Source organism: Salvelinus namaycush, chromosome 13 (assembly GCF_016432855.1).
Source record: "Salvelinus namaycush isolate Seneca chromosome 13, SaNama_1.0, whole genome shotgun sequence".
Taxonomy (NCBI): domain Eukaryota; kingdom Metazoa; phylum Chordata; class Actinopteri; order Salmoniformes; family Salmonidae; genus Salvelinus; species Salvelinus namaycush.
The window spans coordinates 6649321-6670810 of NC_052319.1; the positions used below are offsets into that span (position 1 = coordinate 6649321).

Genomic DNA, 21490 nt, shown 5'->3' on the forward strand with positions numbered 1-21490 from the left:
TTTCCACTAGATAACGCATCCACAAAGTCAAATTGGCTATATCGGAAAATATTAATGACATTTTTTTTGTTTTTTGTTCTTATTTAAAGCATAGGTGAAGACATAATGTTGGCGGTGTGGTTAAGATTTAAAATCAGATTTTAAGATGCGAAATTGTAGAAAGAGGCGGGGTTTATGACTTTGTGGCTGTGTTACCTAGTGACGACCTGCCTGTCCAAGACCAAGTGCGGAAGTAAAAACTGTACGGGTTCTGGATTCCGTACTCCTGTGGACGGTTTGCAAGATCCTCCACCCGACACAGACTGCTTTCAATTCAAAACAAACATTTGTGATTACCAGAAGTACACGAGATGGCAGGACGATTACCGGCGTGTGTTGTCGACTGTGGTACAGGGTAAGCTATTCAAACTAGAACGCGGTACAGACAGAGCATCGAGATTTTGGGTGTCACCGAGACATAGCCCATCACTGTCAGCAACTGGGTGTGTTGCTAGTTAGCTTGCTAAATATAATTAATGTAACCTTTCATGCCGATTCATTGCGAAACAAATGTTTTCATTGTTTTGTTAGGTCGTTATTGCACGACTGTTTCATTGTAATTGACTGCGGTTTGCTGTGTTCGCTAGTTGGCTAACGCGTTAGCTAGATGGCTATAAGCTTGCTAATTGCTTGATATCAGAAAATGTTTTTCTGTCGGAAAGGCTTTTTCAATACAAAAAAATACTAACCCTATTGCTGGGGTTCTAATAGAACTGTTTTACATTTCTGACTTACTCTGAGTGGACATTATAAATGGGCTTTGCATATTTTTTTGTACTGTGTAATGGTAGCTACTAGCTATACAGTTCATAAGTAATTTTACAGTGCCTACTACAAGTCATCCCCGACTTTGAGCACGCGCAGAGCGACTTCCTATATTGTCGACTTCCTCATTCACGCTTTTTAGTCCATATATGGTCGTTTTCGGCATCTGAACATGTTTTTTTGATTAGCAAACTTCTCTAATTTCTTCACTTTAGCCCTAGTCTGATCCTTATATATCTCAAATGAAACTACACATGAAATATTTTTCTGAATAACAAAGACTGATTCGAATTCGTAAATAAGCAAGGGAATTTTCACTTGAGTGACCTCACAGTTCTACAACGCTTTTCATTGATTGTGCATACTTCTGCATTATGCCCAATATTTTTGGATGCCAATATATTCATTGCACGTCCCAAGATGTATTCAAAGCCAGTGAATTAGGAACAGTTAGGTTTAGGCTAATCCCTCATTATCGAACTGTGCAATACACCACAACATTTTAGTTGCCTCGTTTTAGCAAATAATCACTTTGGTGAGTCTTATTTAGTAACACAAGAATGTTTTTGTTCGGTCCTCAGTCTTTGAATAAGTATTGCTAGTGCAATTCTCTGCATCTGTTACTTGTGTTAATTGTTCGGCCTACTTATTGTTTATCAATGTACATGATTTAATCTAAGGAGCAATATCTAATGTATGCATTTGATATATCCTTGGCCTAGATGTAGATTATTTGAAATGACAGGGATTTATGTTTAATACTATAGTTAGGGTTATTGCCTAACTGAGATGCGACTGTGCTGCAGCACTTGCATGTAAAGACTTGAACTCGTCACTCCGTATGTTGCCCTGCATACCTCTCCACTTATCTTCCCCCCTCCCTTTGGGCTATTAGGCTAGTGCATCTGGTCCTCGCTGGGGAAGAGGACAGGAAACTACAGCTGAGGATGGAGAATGAGGCTAACTCCTTTGTAAAGCAGATGTTTGAAAATGCTGAGAAGGCCAAGATGCTAAAGTACCAGACCAGCAGAAGTCAAATCGAGTACACCACCACACAGCTCATGAGTCACGCTCAGATAGCCAAAATGTGTGAACTGAACTCCACATCCTTTTACCTCATGCACAAGTGGGATGCTATTCTTAGAACTCTGTAGGGCTAGTTTGTCCACTCCTCTGTAAAAGTTGTGTTCGGGGCTATGTGAAAGAGCCACTATTTTATGTAGGCTACTGTATAATATGTTTTTTGCAGGGGTCCATTCTTGGTCAAAACAAAGGCTTCATATGTAGGCTAGGTGTTGCAGGCAAGGCTTACAACTGAGACTAGTACCTGCGACTAGGGTGGAGTCGTCCGTTGCTTATCATCCACAGCAAACAGTTTTTATCTCGTATATATTTAGGCCTAATCATTGTCTAAATTTAGCCTGCATTTGGCCTTGATTCATAGTGTAGCCTAGTGGATAGGCCTAGTTAGCATTTCACAGAGAGCTACCCAGTCCAGGCCCACTGCCCAATCCCGACTCTATCTCTAGCCCCTACCTTCTATCTCTTTCATAGAAAGTGGGCCTAGATTTTTAGAAGATTGGGTGTAAGCAGTATGTCAGAATATCCCCACTATAGAGAGGGTGAGTTAGGACAATGGACAGCCTACCTTCCTCTCTATCTCACCTATCCAATCCTTTAAGATATAGTGACGAAGGGCTAGGGCAGGGATCAGCAAGTAGATTCAGCCCTGGGCCGATTTATTTTAAATTACAAATAATTTGTAGAATGCAAATTGACCGCAAGAAGCCCAAACAGATATATTTGACTAAAACGTAGTCATTGCTTACATTTGTATACGATCATGTCTCTATATTTTTCGTGGGAATAGTTGGGGAAAAGATTTCCAAAATTAAAATCACTTGGAGCTGATTTCCTAGTGTTTTTAATTTAGTATTTTATGTCCAACAATGACAATGTTAAATAAGAATGCAAATTTGCTCAGAACACTTGGGGCACCAAAAACCCCCACCCATGGGCCAAATTCGGCCTGTGGGCCGCCAGTTGGGGAACCCTGGGCTAGGGGGTCGATTTGGAATTGAAACACTCCTGTGTTTGTGTCCACTGCTAGGAGTGTGGTGCAACAGGCTTGTTGAGGCAGGTAGCTGCCCCAGACATGCTAGGGCTGTTCAGTGGAATGAAGCCCTAAGCCTGTGTTTTTGTGCCTTCCACGTTCCAAGTACACATAGTAGAATTCTTCTTCTTCATAGTTAGGCTTTTATAAGCAACTAGGCCTAGCCTACTTTCTAGCTAGGCTATAGCCTATTCATTGAAACTATGGAATTGAAAAGCACCTTTAGACAATGTCTCATCCTTATTGTAGTGTCAACTAAGCTAGGCCTATATCCTTAAGGTATTGTCTCAACTAGGCTATATCCTTACGGTATTGTCTCAACTAGACTAGGCTATATCCTAGAGCTGACCACATTTTAGTCGACTGGTCATTTGTTTGGTCGATAGACTGTTGGTTGACCGACATTTCTTTAGTCGAGCAGTCGCAAAATATATATATTTTTTAATGGTGCACAAGACACCTGTCTGATTTGCACCTGTCTCGGTGGACTAATCCATTGCAGAGGCCACAGGGATGGCACAGTCCATCACTCTAAGACACGTGATACTGAAATTGTATGTAAAAATAATGGTGCAACACTAAAATCAATTTTATTACAAATGCGCTTTCTCCCTCGATGGATAGGGTCGCTGTCCGCGGTTCTTAAATGTAATTTACAGTGCGCCGTATAATTGGCACCTTTCCCCGTGTTGCTATGTGCATAATAGTAAAGTTAACCAGCATATTGGGATTGAGAACAATGCGGCGGAGGCAGCAGCAGAGACGAGGAAACAGCCCTTGCCTTAGCCTAATTGTCAAAGCAAATTTAGTAGAGAGGAAACCCCAACTTAATTAGGTCTGTAATCAATAGCCTAACTGTTAAATGTACCTGGCTTTATAAATCATCCACATATACAGTATCTACAAAAGTTAGACAGATCTGTTTTCTGTTTGAGTGTTTGTTTTTTTAATAGCCTACTGAGTCCGTGAGCACCAAGCCTCATGCAACGGTAAAATGTCGGACAAAGCAATTTTTTTTGTTAGAACAGACTGGTATTACTTATTTATTCAGTGTTTACACTGTTCCAAACTGGCAGAAAAATAATACAGCACCTCTTTGTCACACATAATATGCACGCAGCTCTTGCTCCTATACCCTCTTTTCTTGATCTCCTTCTTATTGTTATTACAATTATGACGATCGTCATTATAATAATATGTAATGTCGTTATCATTAGTAGGCTTTGTTTAGTAGCCTTGAATAGCCATTGAGCTGTAGGCCTGAGAGCACGTCCCTGTTTAGTCTTAATTTACTTACGCCTATATTTCAATAAATAGGCTACTGTATCATTCGTTCATGCCATCACACAGAATACGAGTCATTCATGCTTTGAAATGCAATCAAGCATTTTAGTTTTAAAATTAAATCCCAAAGGGAATTTTGAATAATTTGCCTTAACAATAAATAAACCGCAATTCACAAATGCATGCTACTGTTTTTAGTCTGCTGTAATAAAGGCTTTATATTAGGGCTGGGCGATATGGAAAAAATATATCACAGTATTTAAAAAACAATGACGGTATTTGACAGTATTTTTAGTTTTTGTATAATACAAATTCTACATTTGCTTTACAAGTAGTGGGTGATCCTAGGGTGGCAACACATACATTCTAAGTGATTTCAATGAGTCTTTCTCCATTCTGATTGCTTTATACTGTTCAATTCAACTTCAACCAAAACAAATTTCATCACTTTTATTAATTTCTGCATTTCCTGCACTCAATTGCAGTGGTGGAAAAAGTTCCCAATTGTCATACTTGAGTTAAAGTAAAGATACCTTAATAGAAAATGACTCAAGTGAAAGTCACCCAGTAATATACTACTTGAGTAAAAGTCTAAAAGTATTTGGTTTTAAATATACTTAAGTATCAAAAGTAAATGCAATTGAGAAAATGTACTTAAGTATCAAAGGTGAAAGTGTAAATAATTTCAAATTCCTTATATTAAGCAAACCAGATGGCACCATTTACTTTTTTTCTTTTTATTTACGGATAGCCAGGGGCACACTCAGACAGACATAATTTACAAACAAAGCATTTGTGTTTAGTGAGTCCTCCAGATCAGAGGTAGTAGATGATCAGGGATATTCTCTTGACAAGTGTGTGAATTGGACCATTATCCTGTCCTGCTAAGCATTCAAAATGTAACGAGTACTTTTAGGTGTCAGGGAAAATGCATGGAGTGAGAAGTACAGTATTTTCTTTATGAATGTAGTGAAGTAAAAGTTGTCAAAAAATAGTCAAGTACAGATACCAACAAAAAAAACGACGTAAGTAGTACTTGTAAGTATTTTTTACTTATGTACTTTACACCACTGCTCAATTAAGAGAATTTCCACACTGCCACCAAGGGCTGCACGATATGCACGATAAATAATCTAGGACTTATTTTTAACCAAATGTTGCAATTGCGATTTGACTTACCAATTATCAAATTGTGTTAGTCACATGCATACAGCAGGTGCAGACCTTAGAGTGAAATGCTTACTTACGAGCCCCTAACCAACAATGCTGTTTCAAAAAAGACAGATAAAAATAAGAGATAAAATTAACAAGTAATTAAAGAGCAGCAGTGAAATAACAATAGCGAGACTATATACAGGGGGGGGGGGGGGGGGTACCGATACAGAGTCAATGTGCGGGGGCACCGGTTATTTGAGGTAGTATGTACATGTAGGTCGAGTTATTAAAGTGACTATGCATAGATGACAACAGAGTAGCAGTGGTGTAAAGAGGGGGCACTGCAAATAGTCTGGGTAGCCATTTGATTAGGTGTTCAGGAGTCTTATGGCTTGGGGGTAGAAGCTGTTTAGAAGCCTCTTGGACCTAGACTTGGCGCTCCGGTACCGCTTGCCGTGCGGTAGCAGAGAGAACAGTCTATGACTAGGGTGGCTGGAATCTTTGACAATTTTTAGGGCCTTTCTCTGACACCGCCTGGTATAGAGGTCCTGGATGGCAGGAAGCTTGGCCCCAGTGATGTACTGGGCCATTCGCACTACCCTCTGTAGTGCCTTGCGGTCGGAGGCCGAGCACTTGCCATACCAGGCAGTGATGCAACCAGGCAGGATGCTCTCGATGGTGCAGCTGTAGAACCTTTTGAGGACCTATGCCAAATCTTTTCAGTCTCCTGAGTGAGAATAGGTATGTCGTGCCCTCTTCACGACTGTCTTGGTGTGCTTGGACCATGTTAGTTTGTTGGTGATGTGGGCACCATAGAACTTGAAGCTCCCAACCTGCTCCACTGCAGCCCCGTTTATGAGAATGGGAGTGTGCTCGGTCCTCTTTTTCCTGTAGTCCACAATCATCTCCTTAGTCTTGATCACGCTGAGGGAGAGGTTGTTGTCCTGGCACCACGCGGACAGGTCTCTGATCTCCCTATAGGCTGTCTCGTCGTTGTCGGTGATCAGGTTTACCACTGTTGTGTCATCGGCAAATTGAATGATGGTGTTGGAGTCGTGCCTGGCCGTGCAGTCATGAGTGAACAGGGAGTACAGGAGGGGACTGAGCACGCACCCCTGGGGGGCCCCTGTGTTGAGGATCACCGTTGTGGATGTGTTGCTACCTACCCTTACCACCTGGGGGCGGCCTGTCAAGAAGTCCAGGATCCAGTTGCAGAGGGAGGTGTTTAGTCCCAGGGTCCTTAGCTTAGTGATGAGCTTTGAAGGCACTATGGTGTTGTACACTGAGCTGTAGTCAGTGAATAGCATTCTCACATAGGTATTCCTTTTGTCCAGGTGGGAAAGAGCAGTGTGGAGTGCAATGGAGATGGCGGCAAATTGGTTTGGGTCTCGGGTTTCTGGGATGATGGTGTTGATGTGAGCCATGACCAGCCTTTCAAGGTACTTCATGGCTACAGATGTGAGTGCTACGGGTCGGTAGTCGTTTAGGCAGGTTACCTTAGTGTTCTTGGGCACAGGGACTATGGTGGTCTGTTGTATATATATTTTTTAGAATAGACTCTGGTATACTTATTTAGTGTGTACACTGTTCCAAATTGTCTGAAAAAAGAAAAATATTGTAATCTAACAGCAACTGTTTGGCACACACAATCCGCACGCAACTCTTGCTCCTATACCCTCCTTTTATACGTGTGTTGGATTTATTGATCTCCAGTAGTTTTTCCACAACTTCCGCAGATGACTTCCCCTTTCCCTCCTGAGTAACCATTTCGAGTTTCTTTTTCACGTCCGCCACATCCATTTTGCTGTCACGTGTTCGGAGTTTGTTATAAACAATTTATTGACGTGATTATGATAGGTTATAGGTCAAGCCCTATTGGTCACATGCATGCGCCACTTACATTTTTCACGTAAAGAGAGCAAGGGTTGAGGGAATAGGCTGTTTTTTTCCAAAACAAATGAGGTATTTCGTAAACAGAACTTTTCAGTCAGAAACAATTAACAAACTACATGGCGTAAATGATGTTGCAGCTTCAGCACGGACAGCGCAATAAACATGTTCTGTGCTGTGATGCCTTTTCGCTGCAGTAGAGAGGAGAGCGAGACAACGTGCACCAGTCACACAGGTACTCGCTGTCATTGTTTTGAACACAGTGTGAACATCGTGTTCTTTCTTGAGTCATTTGTGTATTTTATCGATTGGTCGAAAGAACAGTACGACTCTCGGTCGACTAAGACTTTTTTAGTCGGGGACAGCCCTACCATATCTCTAACTAGTGTGTGTATCAACTAGGCTATGTCCTTATTTTTGGTTCATGCACTTTAGACTGCTACTGCCTCCTAAGTACATGAACTGAAAGACTGCACTGTTATGACTAGTAGTTACTTGCCTACTGTAGTCTTTGATGCACACTGTGCTTTGGCACTCTCCAACAGTGTCCTCTATCATTCCCATGGGCCCTGTCCAGGAAACGATGGGAGAACAGAGCCACAGCCGCCGACATCTGGCTAGCATGTGCCTAGCAAAACGCCACTACACAATGGGTCATAGAAAGGCCCATGAAATGTACTAGTATTTAAGTCTTTGATGTGGTATTTAAGCTAGGTTATGTTCCAAGTGTTACGTCTATATGTGGGAAAAATTTGGGAAATAGTTTTGACCACAACAAAAGACCATTAGATAGGTTTCCGGGTATGTGTGGGAAGTCTGTGCCATGCTAGCCTAAATGCCCACCCCAAGTTTTCAGAGATTTCTGCCGACTGCCAACTTTCAAACACTAATATGCCCATTTTTAATGATTTTGACAGTTTCTGTACATTTTGGGGCTGAGCACTCTAGGCTTCATTATCGATCTGTGGAAGGCTTTAGCCTACTGCAAGTGAACTTCAAATGCAACACTGCTGGCACTCAAACTAGTTGTAGGATGACGCTATGCTAAGATTTATACGTGTGTTGGATTTTGGGAAATGTATGAATAGCCGCTTTGATTCCAAATGCCCTTTTACACTCTTCCTATCGAAGGGTAGGCTATTCAGAGTTGAGCTGCAGTTGTTGGCTCTGATCCATGGAAGAACAGGGGTTGTATTGAAGCTAACCCAAATATAGTCTAGGCTTGCTAATATATATTTTTCCTTTTTTATAAACTGGCACCCATACAACATAAATGTGCACAGTGAGCATGTGTTAAGTCTACCATGGCTGTTAAATCTAATGGTGTAGCTACCTTTTCGCTCTCTTCCAGATACACAAAGCTGGGGTATGCAGGGAACACAGAGCCACAGTTCATTGTTCCATCATGTGAGTATATCTGTCCAGACGATTCGCCTCACATAGAGGGTAGGCCTAACTGTTGAACTTGAACTCAGCCAGTGGTGATTATTTTATTTTTTTTACATGTTGTGTTGCCTAGACCAAAGTAATTTTAAAGCTGGTCAAGCAGAGAGCTAACACGGTTTCAAAGAGGAACCCTTTGGGGCCATGCGTTGGGAATACAAGTCCGGAGAGTGAACAGTGAGGACATAGTTCACTCTTGCACTTGGTGTTTGACTGAATTTGTGTCTTCTTTAGAGAACACACATAGTATCCCTAACAAAGCTCTTTCATCAAACACAGCCTTAGTCTAATCGATTCGCTCTTTCTCTTTCACGCTCCTTCTCGTGCTCTCTTGCTCTTTCTCTCTCGTGCGCTCTTGCTCTCTGTCCCTCCATCTCTTCCTCCCAGGTATTGCAATCAAAGAGTCAGCCAAGGTTGGATCAAGGACGGTCAAGGGGGTGGACGACCTGGACTTCTTCATTGGCGACGAGGGGATAGACAAGCCCAATTACGCCACAAAGGTACCAAACCTGTTGACTTGAAAAGGCTACAGGCCCACCCAATACAGTATATCAAAGCTCACATAAACCACAAACAAACCTGCCAACCATGACAGCCTAGAAGTAATTTTTATTTACAAGCCCACCAATTGGAAGTTGTCATGCAAGGTGTGTCACGCGGCCTGCAAGGTGTGTCACGCGGCCTGCAAGGTGTGTCACGCGGCCTGCAAGGTGTGTCACGCGGCCTGCAAGGTGTGTCACGCGGCCTGCAAGGTGTGTCACGCGGCCTGCAAGGTGTGTCACGCGGCCTGCAAGGTGTGTCACGCGGCCTGCAAGGTGTGTCACGCGGCCTGCAAGGCGTGTCACGCGGCCTGCAAGGCGTGTCACGCGGCCTGCAAGGCGTGTCACGCGGCCTGCAAGGCGTGTCACGCGGCCTGCAAGGTGTGTCACGCGGCCTGCAAGGTGTGTCACGCGGCCTGCAAGGTGTGTCACGCGGCCTGCAAGGTGTGTCACGCGGCCTGCAAGGTGTGTCACGCGGCCTGCAAGGTGTGTCACGCGGCCTGCAAGGTGTGTCACGCGGCCTGCAAGGTGTGTCACGCGGCCTGCAAGGCGTGTCACGCGGCCTGCAAGGCGTGTCACGCGGCCTGCAAGGTGTGTCACGCGGCCTGCAAGGTGTGTCACGCGGCCTGCAAGGTGTGTCACGCGGCCTGCAAGGTGTGTCACGCGGCCTGCAAGGTGTGTCACGCGGCCTGCAAGGTGTGTCACGCGGCCTGCAAGGCGTGTCACGCGGCCTGCAAGGCGTGTCACGCGGCCTGCAAGGTGTGTCACGCGGCCTGCAAGGTGTGTCACGCGGCCTGCAAGGTGTGTCACGCGGCCTGCAAGGCGTGTCACGCGGCCTGCAAGGCGTGTCACGCGGCCTGCAAGGCGTGTCACGCGGCCTGCAAGGCGTGTCACGCGGCCTGCAAGGCGTGTCACGCGGCCTGCAAGGTGTCGTGATAACTCACATACTGTGTGTTTAACAGATTCCTATTCCAAGGCAATATGGAAACCAGTATACTTCACTAGAGAGGCATCTGTCACAGCTAGTCACTAAGCCATGTACTGAATGAATGTTAGTGTTCCTAAGCCATGCAGGCCTACGAAATGTATGTTATTGTATGCTGAACAATAAAAATATAGATGCAACATGCAGACAATTTCAAAGATTTTACCGAGTTACAGTTCATGTAAGGAAATCAGTCAATTGAAGTTTCATTAGGCCTTAATCTATGGATTTCACATGACTGGGAATACAGATATGCATCTGTTGGTCACAGATACAAAAAAATAAAAATATGGGCGTGAATCAGACAACCAGTCCGTATCTGGTGTGATCACCATGTGTCCCTCTGCATAAGGCAGATCACCTTCGCAAAGAGTTGATCAGGCTTTTGATTGTGGCCCGTGGAATGTTGTCCCACTCCTCTTCAATGGCTGTGCGAAGTTTCTGGATATTGGTATTAACTGGAACACGCTGTTCTACAGGTCGATCCAGAGCATCACAAACATGCTCATTGGGAGACATGTTTGGTGAGTATGCTGGTCATGGAAGAACTGGGACATTTTCAGCCTCCAGTAATTGTGTACAGATTGTTGAGACATGGGGCCATGCATTATCATGCTGAAACATGAGGTGATGGCGGCGGATGAATGGCACAACAGTGGGGCTCAGGCTCTCGTTACTGTATCTCTGTGCGTTCAAATTGCCATAGATAAAATGTGATTGTGTTTGTTATCCGTAGCTTATGCCTGCACATGCATAACCCCACTGCCACCATGGGGCACTCTGTTCACATCAGCAAACCGCTAGCCCACACGATGCCATACACGTGGTCTGCAGTTCTGAGGCTGGTTGAACGTACTGCCAGATTCTCTAAAACAACGTTAGAGGAGACTTATGGTAGAGAAATGAACATTACATTTTCTGTCAGTGGCTCTGGTGGCCATTTTTGCAGTCAGCATGCCAATGGCACACTCACTGAACTTGAGACATCGGTGGCGTTGTAACAACTGCACGTTATAGAGTGGCCTTTCATTGTCCCCAGCACACTGTGCACCTGTGTAATGATCATGCTGTTTTTAATCAGCTTCTTAATATGTCACAAGTATCAAGTGGAACGATTATCTTTGCAAAGGAGAAATGCTCACTAACAGGGATGTAAACAAATTTGTGCACAACATTTTTGAGAAAAATAGCTTTTTGTGCGTATGGAGCCTTTCTGAGATCTTTTATTTCAGCTCATGAAACATGGGACCAACTCAACTACGTGTTGCGTTTTATAATTTTGTTCAGTGTACTTGGTTTGTCACTAGGTCATGTCCTAAATGTAAGTTGGTGTACTTGAAGTTTCATTCAATCATGCACTAAAGTGTCTGTTGGTGTACTTGGTGTCACTTAGTAATTTACTAGCCTTTGTGTTTGCCTGTGTGACTGACCTTTGACCTCTCGCCCACCAGTGGCCGATCCGTCACGGCATCGTGGAGGACTGGGACCTAATGGAGAGGTTCATGGAGCAGGTCATCTTCAAGTACCTGAGGGCAGAGCCTGAGGACCACTACTTCCTGTTGGTAAGAGGCCCATGGGCCAAATGGGACATTTACGGAATAGGAAGAAACCATGTTGATGGATAGAGGGTAGGCTCTCTTTCCAACTTCCTGGGAGAAACAAAAACCGGCTGTACTGTGGAACTCAAGGGCCTGAGTTGTGCACCCGTGGTTTAAAAAGTGATGTCATAAATGTCAAGAGACTTGAGGAAGTACGATGATATCGGCACTGTGAGCCATGTGAAATGGATCCGCTAGTGAAGAGAACTGAAACTAAATGTTTAAAACAGTCGGCCAAAATCTTTACATTATGAGCTTTATCTCATTCTCTGTGAATTGGGTTGCATTTAAAGCCAGTGTTTGTGATCCATTAACACAAAGTTGACTATTCCTTAGTAAAAGGTTGAAAATAGAGCCTATTTCAATAGGACTTCTTAACTTAACCCTGACAGTTATAAATGCATTGTGAGGCTCTTATAATGCATTGTAACTAAGACCTGTTCTGTAGGTGCAAAGCGAGGAGTTTTACATGTAATTGAGGTGACGGTCATGGAATTTTGGATGACGTTTATTCACCTAACATAGGTGAAAAGAGGAAAAACGAAAAGAAATGAAGGTACTTATTCAAGAACGATCAAGTGTAATGTATTACAAAAATAAAGCGAATTGGATGGAACATTTTGAAAAATGCAACGTTTTTCTTGAATCTTCAGCATGAAAATGATACCAAAAATGATTTATTTAATCCAAAATTAAATCTAGAATTGGCTTCCTATTTCACAGAAAAGCATCCTTCACTCATGCTGCCAAGCATACCCTCATAAAACCGACCATCCTACCGATCCTCGACTTCGGCGATGTCAGTCTATCACAGTGCCATCCGTTTTGTCACCAAAGCCCCATATACTACCCACCACTGGGATCTGTATGCTCTCGTTGGCTGGCCCTCGCTTCATATTCGTCACCAAACCCACTGGCTCCAGGTCATCTACAAGTCTCTGCTAGGTAAAGCCCTGCCTTATCTCAGCTCACTGGTCACTATAGCAGCACCCACCCGTAGCACGCGCTCCAGCAGGTATATTTCACTGGTCACCCCCAAAGCCAATTCTTCCTTTGGCCGCCTTTCCTTCCAGTTCTCTGCTGCCAATGACCGGAAAGAACTGCAAAAATCACTGAAGCTGGAGACTCACATCTCCCTCACTAGCTTTATGCACCAGCTGTCAGAGCAGCTGGTGCTTAAAAACATTGTTAACAAGTCCATGTTACCGCTGAAACGGACACTACCGCACGAATGCCAGGCCGTCCGGTCTTCAATCAGCTGTTCATTCCACACGCTAAAATAATTAAAAGGTCATAACCGTCGGTTATACGGTAATTGTGCCAGCCCTAATTGAGTGTCCATGTGGTTGTTATTAAACCTGATGCGGGTTGGATTAGTGTGTCTGTGTGTGGAAGTTTTAACTCCCAGTACTGTGGTGTCCTCTTGCAGACAGAGCCTCCTCTGAACACACCAGAGAACAGAGAGTACACAGCAGAGATCATGTTTGAGTCCTTCAACGTCCCAGGGCTCTACATCGCAGTGCAGGTAAACGCTTAATCTCTGGGAACACAATTTTATCTAACACACACACACACACACAGCCGATATGCTGTTAAACTGTATAAAACACAGACTCCGTAACTGCCCTCTGCTGTTGTGGTAAAGGATCTGGTCAATGACATCGCGGACTTGCTGATGTAGGACACGACAGTGTTGTTTTACAATGGTGTCACATTGATGCTGTTTTCTCTGCCCCCCCCCCCCCAAGGCTGTCCTGGCACTGGCGGCCTCCTGGACATCCAGACAGGTAGGGGAGAGGACACTGACGGGGACGGTCATCGACAGTGGAGACGGAGTCACCCACGTTATCCCTGTGGTGAGTGGCACAATCAGCTGACCGAAGGACAGCCTTCTCACACATGACAGAAAATACAGATATATTACAACACACAGTATAGGGAGAGAACTTTTTGTAATGGGGAGGTACAATCTGAAGTGATTTGTTTGTTCCGTTACAAAGTGTTTGGATTCTGTGTGCCATACTGAACACATCCCTGGTTGTAGTGAAAGGCTCCCTCAGCCAGACCTCTAATCGTTCAAGTTGAGGTTCATGCGTCTCAATACTTTTCAGTGGCCTCATTTGCTTGTCTCCTTTCGTATTTTCTGAACTCATCTTAAAAAAGACTGGATTGTTAAAAGCCAGGGAAAAGATTCATATTGTGGGTATGTTTTAGTTTTTTTTCTTGTCCATTTATTTTCAATCAGTGCAGATGATGGAGAGGAAACTATGAAAGTAGGACACTGTATACTTTTGACACACAGACTTAGGTAAAGAAGGAATTTCCTGGCAAGAACACAAGTTGTGCAATGGTGATTTAGTCACCATTTTGGTTTTAAAGTGCCCTGCAGGATGTACAAGCCACTGCTTATTCATGGTCATTCAAGTTTGGTAAAAGTATACAGTATATTCCCTCATACCCTTTTCACACTACTGAGCCACATTTAAGCTGTACTGTACTGGCCTGGCCTTGTTACACATCCACCATATTTGCTGGAAACCATGCTGAAAAGGGCAATGTGAAAATAAAATATCCAAGCCGTAAGTTTAGTTGAGCACCACAGTGTAAATCAGGAAGTAGAGTCATTTAAACATGTGCTTCTACTTTGACCTATTTATTCTGATATGCTGTGACATCACCTTACTCCAAGCATTGTGAACTCTGACTCATCTGCCTTTGTGTTGCTATAGGCTGAGGGCTACGTCATCGGCAGCTGTATAAAGCACATTCCCATCGCTGGTCGTGACATCACCTACTTCACCCAGCAGCTTTTGAGGGAGAGGGAGGTGGGCATCCCCCCAGAGCAGTCCCTGGAGACAGCTAAGGCGGTCAAGGTAGGTTGCAGCGAACTACATTTCCGATCATCCACCACTCCTCCTATTACTAACCACTGTACTGGTTCATAGTATAGTCAAGGCGCCAATCCTAGACCAAATTTTCAACCCTAACTGTATCCCTGGTTCTCTGAGGCAAGTTTTTCCAGAATGTTGAATTCTAATTGAAATGGTCCTGTGTTGTCTTAGGGAATCTTCACACAGAAATGACATACCCTGTTGCAGTTCCGTAGGCCAACAAAATACTGTATGTTTCGCTTTCACAAGAACAGTTTCGGGGACGATTTACAACATATTCTACATGGTATTAGCATACGAGCTTGGCTTGACTACAACAGGTCAAAAGTTCCATGCAAATCATGCTACTGCATCACAATACCTGTCACTCTGGTCCCGGACCGACCACTCTGGCAGAAGTCTCACTGTTTTGTCTTTCTGGCACTAGTCTACTAGTCCCATTTATTGGTTTTCAAATCATGTAGAGGGCTTGGGCTGATGCACAATAGCAACCAAAGCTCATGTAAGTCAGTTTATAACATTCCATAATTGGTTACTCTGAGAGTTCCTCATATTGACGTTGGCTGCGGCCACAGGGCCTAAAAAGCAATTCCAATTTCTATTACTAATAGGGATCGACCAAATGGGGCAGTTCCATGCAATCTTATAGCCATACTCGGGCTGGGCGATATGGTCAAAATATCATATCACGGTATTTATAAAAAATATAAAAAATTTAAAAAAAGATAATTGGACAGTATTGTATGTTTTTGAGTAATGAAAGTTCAACATTTGCTTTATGAGTAGTGTGTTACCGTAGTGTGGCAAGACATACATTCTAAGTGATTTCAACGGGTGTTTCTCCATTCTGATTGTTTTATACTGTTCAATTCAACTTCTACCTAAATTAATTTACAGCAATTTCTGCATTTACAGCACTCATTTGAGATCATTTCAACACTGCTACATGTTATGGGCAAACAATCTAGACCTTTTTTTAAACTAAATGTTGCAATTGCAATTTGACTTGCAATTTAGAGCAAAACACTTGTGTGAACTGTTTGAATCATGGAAATAGAAGGATTATTCTAATTCTATAGTAATTATATAATAGTGGGCACTTTGTATACAGTGTTGTTTGACATGACAACAAATGAAAATGTCAGGGAGGAGTTATTGTGACAGGGTAGGAACCAAAGTGTTGATAGGCTGATTTCTACAGCGTTTCCTAGGGCACCCTATAATCTTTGGCTATATTGAATGTTTTTCTTCGCTACTTCATGTAGCTAACGTTCTTGCTTTGCGTCTTCCTCTTTGATTTAGAAGATACTGTTGCACAAACATGCTGATTTAGGTCTACGTCATCGCTGGTATTATCAGGCTGTATAGCTAATTACGGTTGCGTTGACTCAGTACATTTTATTAGCGATTAGCATTAGCGGCTAACAACATTCTGGCCCAATTTGCTAAGAAAATAGAAACTAGCTGTTTGCAGATGTAAGAAACACAAAGTAATAGTGTAATTATAGAACGCTAGTGGGTTTATATTAAGAAGCAAAGTGAAAACGGCGTTATTGTCATCAACATTGTTGCATGTGCTGCATTGACCGTGCAGACTGAAAGAAAGTGTCTCGTGGTCGAGGAATAACAAATGTGCTCCTTGAGTGACGGGGCGGGGCTCGGTCTGTATGGAAAGCGGCATGGAGAGCGATGACTCGAGTAGCAAAGTAAACTACAAAAATTGACATTACACACGGCATATCACATTTAACAAACCAAACATTTAAATACCGTTATAGAAGGTAAAGTAAAAACCCAAACCAGTCCATGCATCAATAACGGTATATCGTAAAATATGGTATACTGCCCAGCCCTAAGCCATACGAACTATATCCATATCAACCGTCAGACAGGGTCTGCAACCGCCTACTGGAAGTAGCTTGTTTGAGTTGGAGACTCCGTGTGACATTAAACATCATAAAGGACTTGGGTTGATGCATCTGAACATTAGGAGCTTACTTCCTAAACTGGATGACATCAAGATCTGGGCTATGCAGATGAATCCGGACATTCTGGTATTGACTGAAACTTGGATCTCTGGGGACATTCTGGAATCTGATATTAATATTGAGGGTTATAATGTGTTCAGAGCTGATAATCAGAGTAGAGGTGGTGGTGTGGCCATTCTTATTAAAAATAATTGGTATTTTTACTGAAATCTATTCCCCTTGCCAAAAAATGTGACCTACCATCTTTAAGCCTTTGTCTGCCATAGAGGTCTACCGTCCTCTCTCGACTAACCTTTGTGCACTCAAGGAGTTAACTAGTTTGTTGACGTCTTTTACTAAATCAGAAGTTATTATCCTGGGTGACCTAAATTGTGTAAAAGACGCATGTAATGATCTAAACCTAACCCAGCTGGTGACTAATCCTACACGGACCAACCCTAAAGATCCTTCAAAGTCAACTCTGATTGATCTTATTTTAACGAATACACCAGAGAAATATATTTCTACTGGTGTCTTCACCCAAGATATTAGTGACCATTGCCCACTTGTTTGTGTTCGAGATCGAGAATACAAAAATCTAAGCCTCGTGTCATAACAAAGTGGAACTTTAACTTCAGTGAACAGGCATTTTTACATGATCTTTATTTTAGTGACCTTGATTGTATTTTATCCATTCCTGAACCTGATTTATATTTCACTCTTTTTGCAGATGTGTTTAGTACTATTGTGGATTATCATGCTCCCTTCAAAAAAATAAGGATTAAAAGGTAGATCGAATGCCTGGTACACTCCGAAATTATCAGAAGTCATTCATAAAAGAGATGATGCTTGGGTCAAGGCTATGAACACAGGCTTAGGCCCAGACTGGCAAGCTTTTAAGCAACTGAGGAATCATTGTGTAAGACAAATTAGTAAGGTTAAATCTGATTATTTTGTTACCTCTTTTTCAGATTGTAATGGGAACCCAGTTAAATTCTGGAAAAATGTCTACTCCCTAAAGGGTTCTACTTCCTCCTCTCTGCCACAACAAATTATTCAGACACGAGCCTCATTACAAAAAAAATGTCATCATTGATGCATTTAATCACCATTTTATTTATCTTTGAAAGAACTTTTAAGCCTATTCACAATGATATTGGGCTGGATGCTGATAGGGGGGTTTGCTGAATGATCAGAGAAATTATCGTCAAAGCATTTCTTTTAGGCTATTTACAGAAAAATAAGTCCTGGATGCTTTTCTAGCAATAGACAACAAAAAATCCACAGGCGCTGGCCAATTTGGATCCCAGTCTGCTTAAGTGTGCAGCTCCCATCATGTTTTTCCAATAACCCACATTTTTTATTTAATATTGTTATCGGGAAATATTCCAAAAGTATGGAAATCAGCTCTCGTGTTGCCACTTCATAAGGGCGGGGATTGTAGTGATCTTAATAATTATCACCTCATTTCAAGGCTTCCTTGTCTAGCTAAGCTTTGTGAATCCTTGGTAAATGTACAATTTTGCTATTTTTTCTTTCTGAGAAATGTATTTTGAGTTTTAAACCAATCAGGGTTTAGGCCTGGGCATAGTACTATTACGGCACCACTTTAGTTGTCAATGATCTTGTCAGTGTATTAGACACTGCAATTAAATGTGCTGCTTTGTTTGTGGATCTGTCAAAAGCATTTGATACTGTTTATATTGATTAAGTTGTCCTCGATAGGCCTGAGCTCTGACACCTGTTCATGGTTTCATGATTAACTTAGTGGCAGAACTCAGACCATTGTGATTGATGGGGTTAACTACGAATTTCTTGAAATACATAAAGGTGTTCCACAAGGGTCGATACTAGGACCTGTTCTTTTCACTATTTATAGTCATTTTGTTAATTGTAGATTTAATCTATATGCAGATGATCCTATTATGTACGCAATTGCCCTGACTGCTGACCTGGCTACAGTCTGATATTGCAGTTGTGCAGGAAGCCCTTACAGATTTTAAAACTCGTGCTTAATAGAGTACCACAGTATGAGTCATAATACCCATAAAACCTAGCAGTCAAACTAAGAAATGGTTCCAGTCGTTTTTCCACAATTCATTTTGTTGAAAAGTCACCTTGTTCGTGAGAGATTTACATGGTTATTATATGGTACTTTGTGAAAATGGCGCCGAAAGAGAGGGCTGCCTCGATTCTTGCTCTTAGGAAACTTTGCAGTATTTCGTTTTTCTAATGTATTATTTATTACATTGTTAGCCCAGAAAATGTTTTGTGTTATTACATACAGCTGGGAAGAATTATTGGATATCAGAGCGGCGGTCGGGAGTAGGCCTAGGCTACTAAGTGACTGTGAGTGAAGAGCAAAATAATCCTAACATTTTCACACCCTAATTCTAGTCTAACCAATACCCAAATGGAGATTCAGTGAAAATAAAAATCTCATTGCTCTATCAAGACCAGTCCCCATGCATGTCTCAGAGCAGCACAAAACGGTGCTGAAATAGTTGACCACACACAGTTAGGCTATTGCTTCAAATCCTATTATAACAATTGGATGACTTTGTTGCTTACTGGAACACCCAATCTGTTGCCTTCATTAGCCTACTTTATTCAAAATGTTCTGTTATTCAGTGATATTTATTCCCATAGTAATTCATTATGGATCCATCCAGATGTGTTTAGAAAAAAGTGCATTCGGTGGACTCAGTAAGAGTCTATTGTCCTGCTGATAGCCCATCAAGGGTGAAAGGCGTCTTTTGTATTCTTAAATAGAATATTGTTCAACGAGCGTTTTGTACTCATAAATTCGTATTTTGTGAATCTTGGCTTAACAAGTCTGTATAATTCACAATGTAAAAAAAAAAAAATGTATTACCTTTATTTAACTAGGCAAGTCATGAAACAATAATGCAGTGCACCATCATTTGCTAATTTCCTCATTGTTCAGTTGAGGAATGAATCTTTAATAGATGTCGGAGATAGACGTCACCAAACGCTGCATAAATATGTTTTACATATGACTGACTATCAACGTGTAACCGTTTGAATCATTGCGGACTGTCGTCTACATTTGACATATCTCATGAAATCCCATGGTAAAACAGAACGGAGCTCTTCTAGATTCTCTGGGGACAAACGCATGTATTTGTATGTATGGCTGATCATGTAGGAAGCGCATCGGAACGAGAGCCTTGGGGCTACTGACGAGGTGTCAGACAGTGGAGAGGGTGAGAGAGGGGCATCACCTCGGCAAGAGTCTATTGTCCTGCTGATAGCCCATCGAGGGTGGAAGGCTTCTTTTGTATTCTTAAAAGAACTCCAGCACAGAGAAGAGAAAGGAACCTTAAATAATTCACGAATGCATTTGACTGTTTTTATAATTGGCCATCAACCAAAAACACAGAAGCTGGCTTGATGAAAACGATGTCCATTTCGTCTGTTCTCTTTGGTCGCAAAATCATTTTTGAATGGTAAACGTGTTACGGGTGGAGTTTGGGGCGGGGTGAGGTGAGGAGTACTGGAAAGGTGTGACTCCAGGTTACAGTAGACCATAAGTATACAGCAGAACGCCGATTGTCCTCACTTTGATTATGTAGCACCATGACCAGGATCTCTATTCATTTAAGTGAGCAGATTGGGGCTTTCAGGGGGAATGGAGAATCTACTGGAGACATTTCAAAAATACTGTTAGACTTGGGGATTATGTAGCTGAGATGTACAGCAGTTGAAATAAACATCTGCATTATGAAATATTATTTTAAACATTTTATTAACGAAAGCATAAAGATGTTGATGATAAAAATACTGCAAATTTATGTGCTTTATCAGACATTTTGCGGTTGCATGAGGTTGGGAGTTAGAAATGTAAAACTTTAGAGTACTTAATACACTACTGTAAATAAATACAGCATCTACAGTGGTACAAATATGATTGAATTCAATAAAAAAATCGCACAATTTTCAATGTTAAACTAACAAGTGGTTGCCATGGTGAATAATCCAATAATAATTGGTATAACGACTCTCAGAACTCAGAAAATTGAAATACTTGAAGATCAATAAATTGGCCCTGGAGGTCTAATTCAATTTAGAGGATTGGAGGATTCAAAATTAATATCTAAGGGGCATTTTATGTTAGGACGAATCTGGTCTGTGAGAATATCTAATAGATAAGCGTTCTAACTCACCCTTGTGATAGTGTGGTGCAATGGCCGAATGTCACCATCTACCACTAACGGCCGCGGCATAAGCTCAAAACTTTTAAAGGAAGAACCACTGTAGCTCAGCATTCAACACCATAGTACCCTCCAAGCTCATCAATAAGCTTGAGGCCCTGGGACTGAACCCCGCCATGTGCAACTGGGTCCTGGACTTCCTGACTGGCCTCCCCCCAGGTGGTGAAGGTAGGAAACACCTCCACTTCGCTGATCCTCAACACTGGGGCCCCACAAGCACGCCTTCAACTCAATCATCAAGTTTGCAGATGACACAACAGTAGTAGGCTTGATTACCAACAATGACGAGACAGCCTACTGGGACGAGATAAGGGCTCTGGGAGTGTGGTTCCAGGAAAATAACCTCTCACTTGATGTCAACAAAACAAAGGAGATGGACTTCAGGAAACAGCAGAGGGAGCACTCCCCTATCCACATCGACGGGACAGCAGTGGAGAAGGTGGAAAGCTTCAAGTTCCTCGGCGTACAGATCACTGACAAACAGAAATGGTCCACTCACACAGACAGTGTTTTGAAGAAGGTGCAACAGCGTCTCTTCAACCTCAAGAGGCTGAAGAAATGTGGCTTGTCAGCTAAAACCTGCACA

The 21490-nt window shown here is 42.4% G+C and overlaps 1 protein-coding gene across 1 annotated transcript in view; it reads left to right on the forward strand.

Moving 5' to 3' along the window:
- The first annotated feature begins 208 nt into the window (after window positions 1-208).
- LOC120058196 (actin-related protein 3-like) overlaps window positions 209-21490 on the forward strand; it is a 28035-nt gene continuing 6753 nt past the window's right edge. Inside the window, exons 1-7 of the mRNA XM_039006685.1 lie at window positions 209-394; window positions 8598-8653; window positions 9077-9189; window positions 11665-11775; window positions 13241-13336; window positions 13560-13667; window positions 14541-14684. Coding sequence (XP_038862613.1) covers window positions 351-394; window positions 8598-8653; window positions 9077-9189; window positions 11665-11775; window positions 13241-13336; window positions 13560-13667; window positions 14541-14684 — 672 coding nt within the window. The 5' untranslated portion in view covers window positions 209-350. The remainder of the gene's footprint in view (window positions 395-8597; window positions 8654-9076; window positions 9190-11664; window positions 11776-13240; window positions 13337-13559; window positions 13668-14540; window positions 14685-21490) is intronic.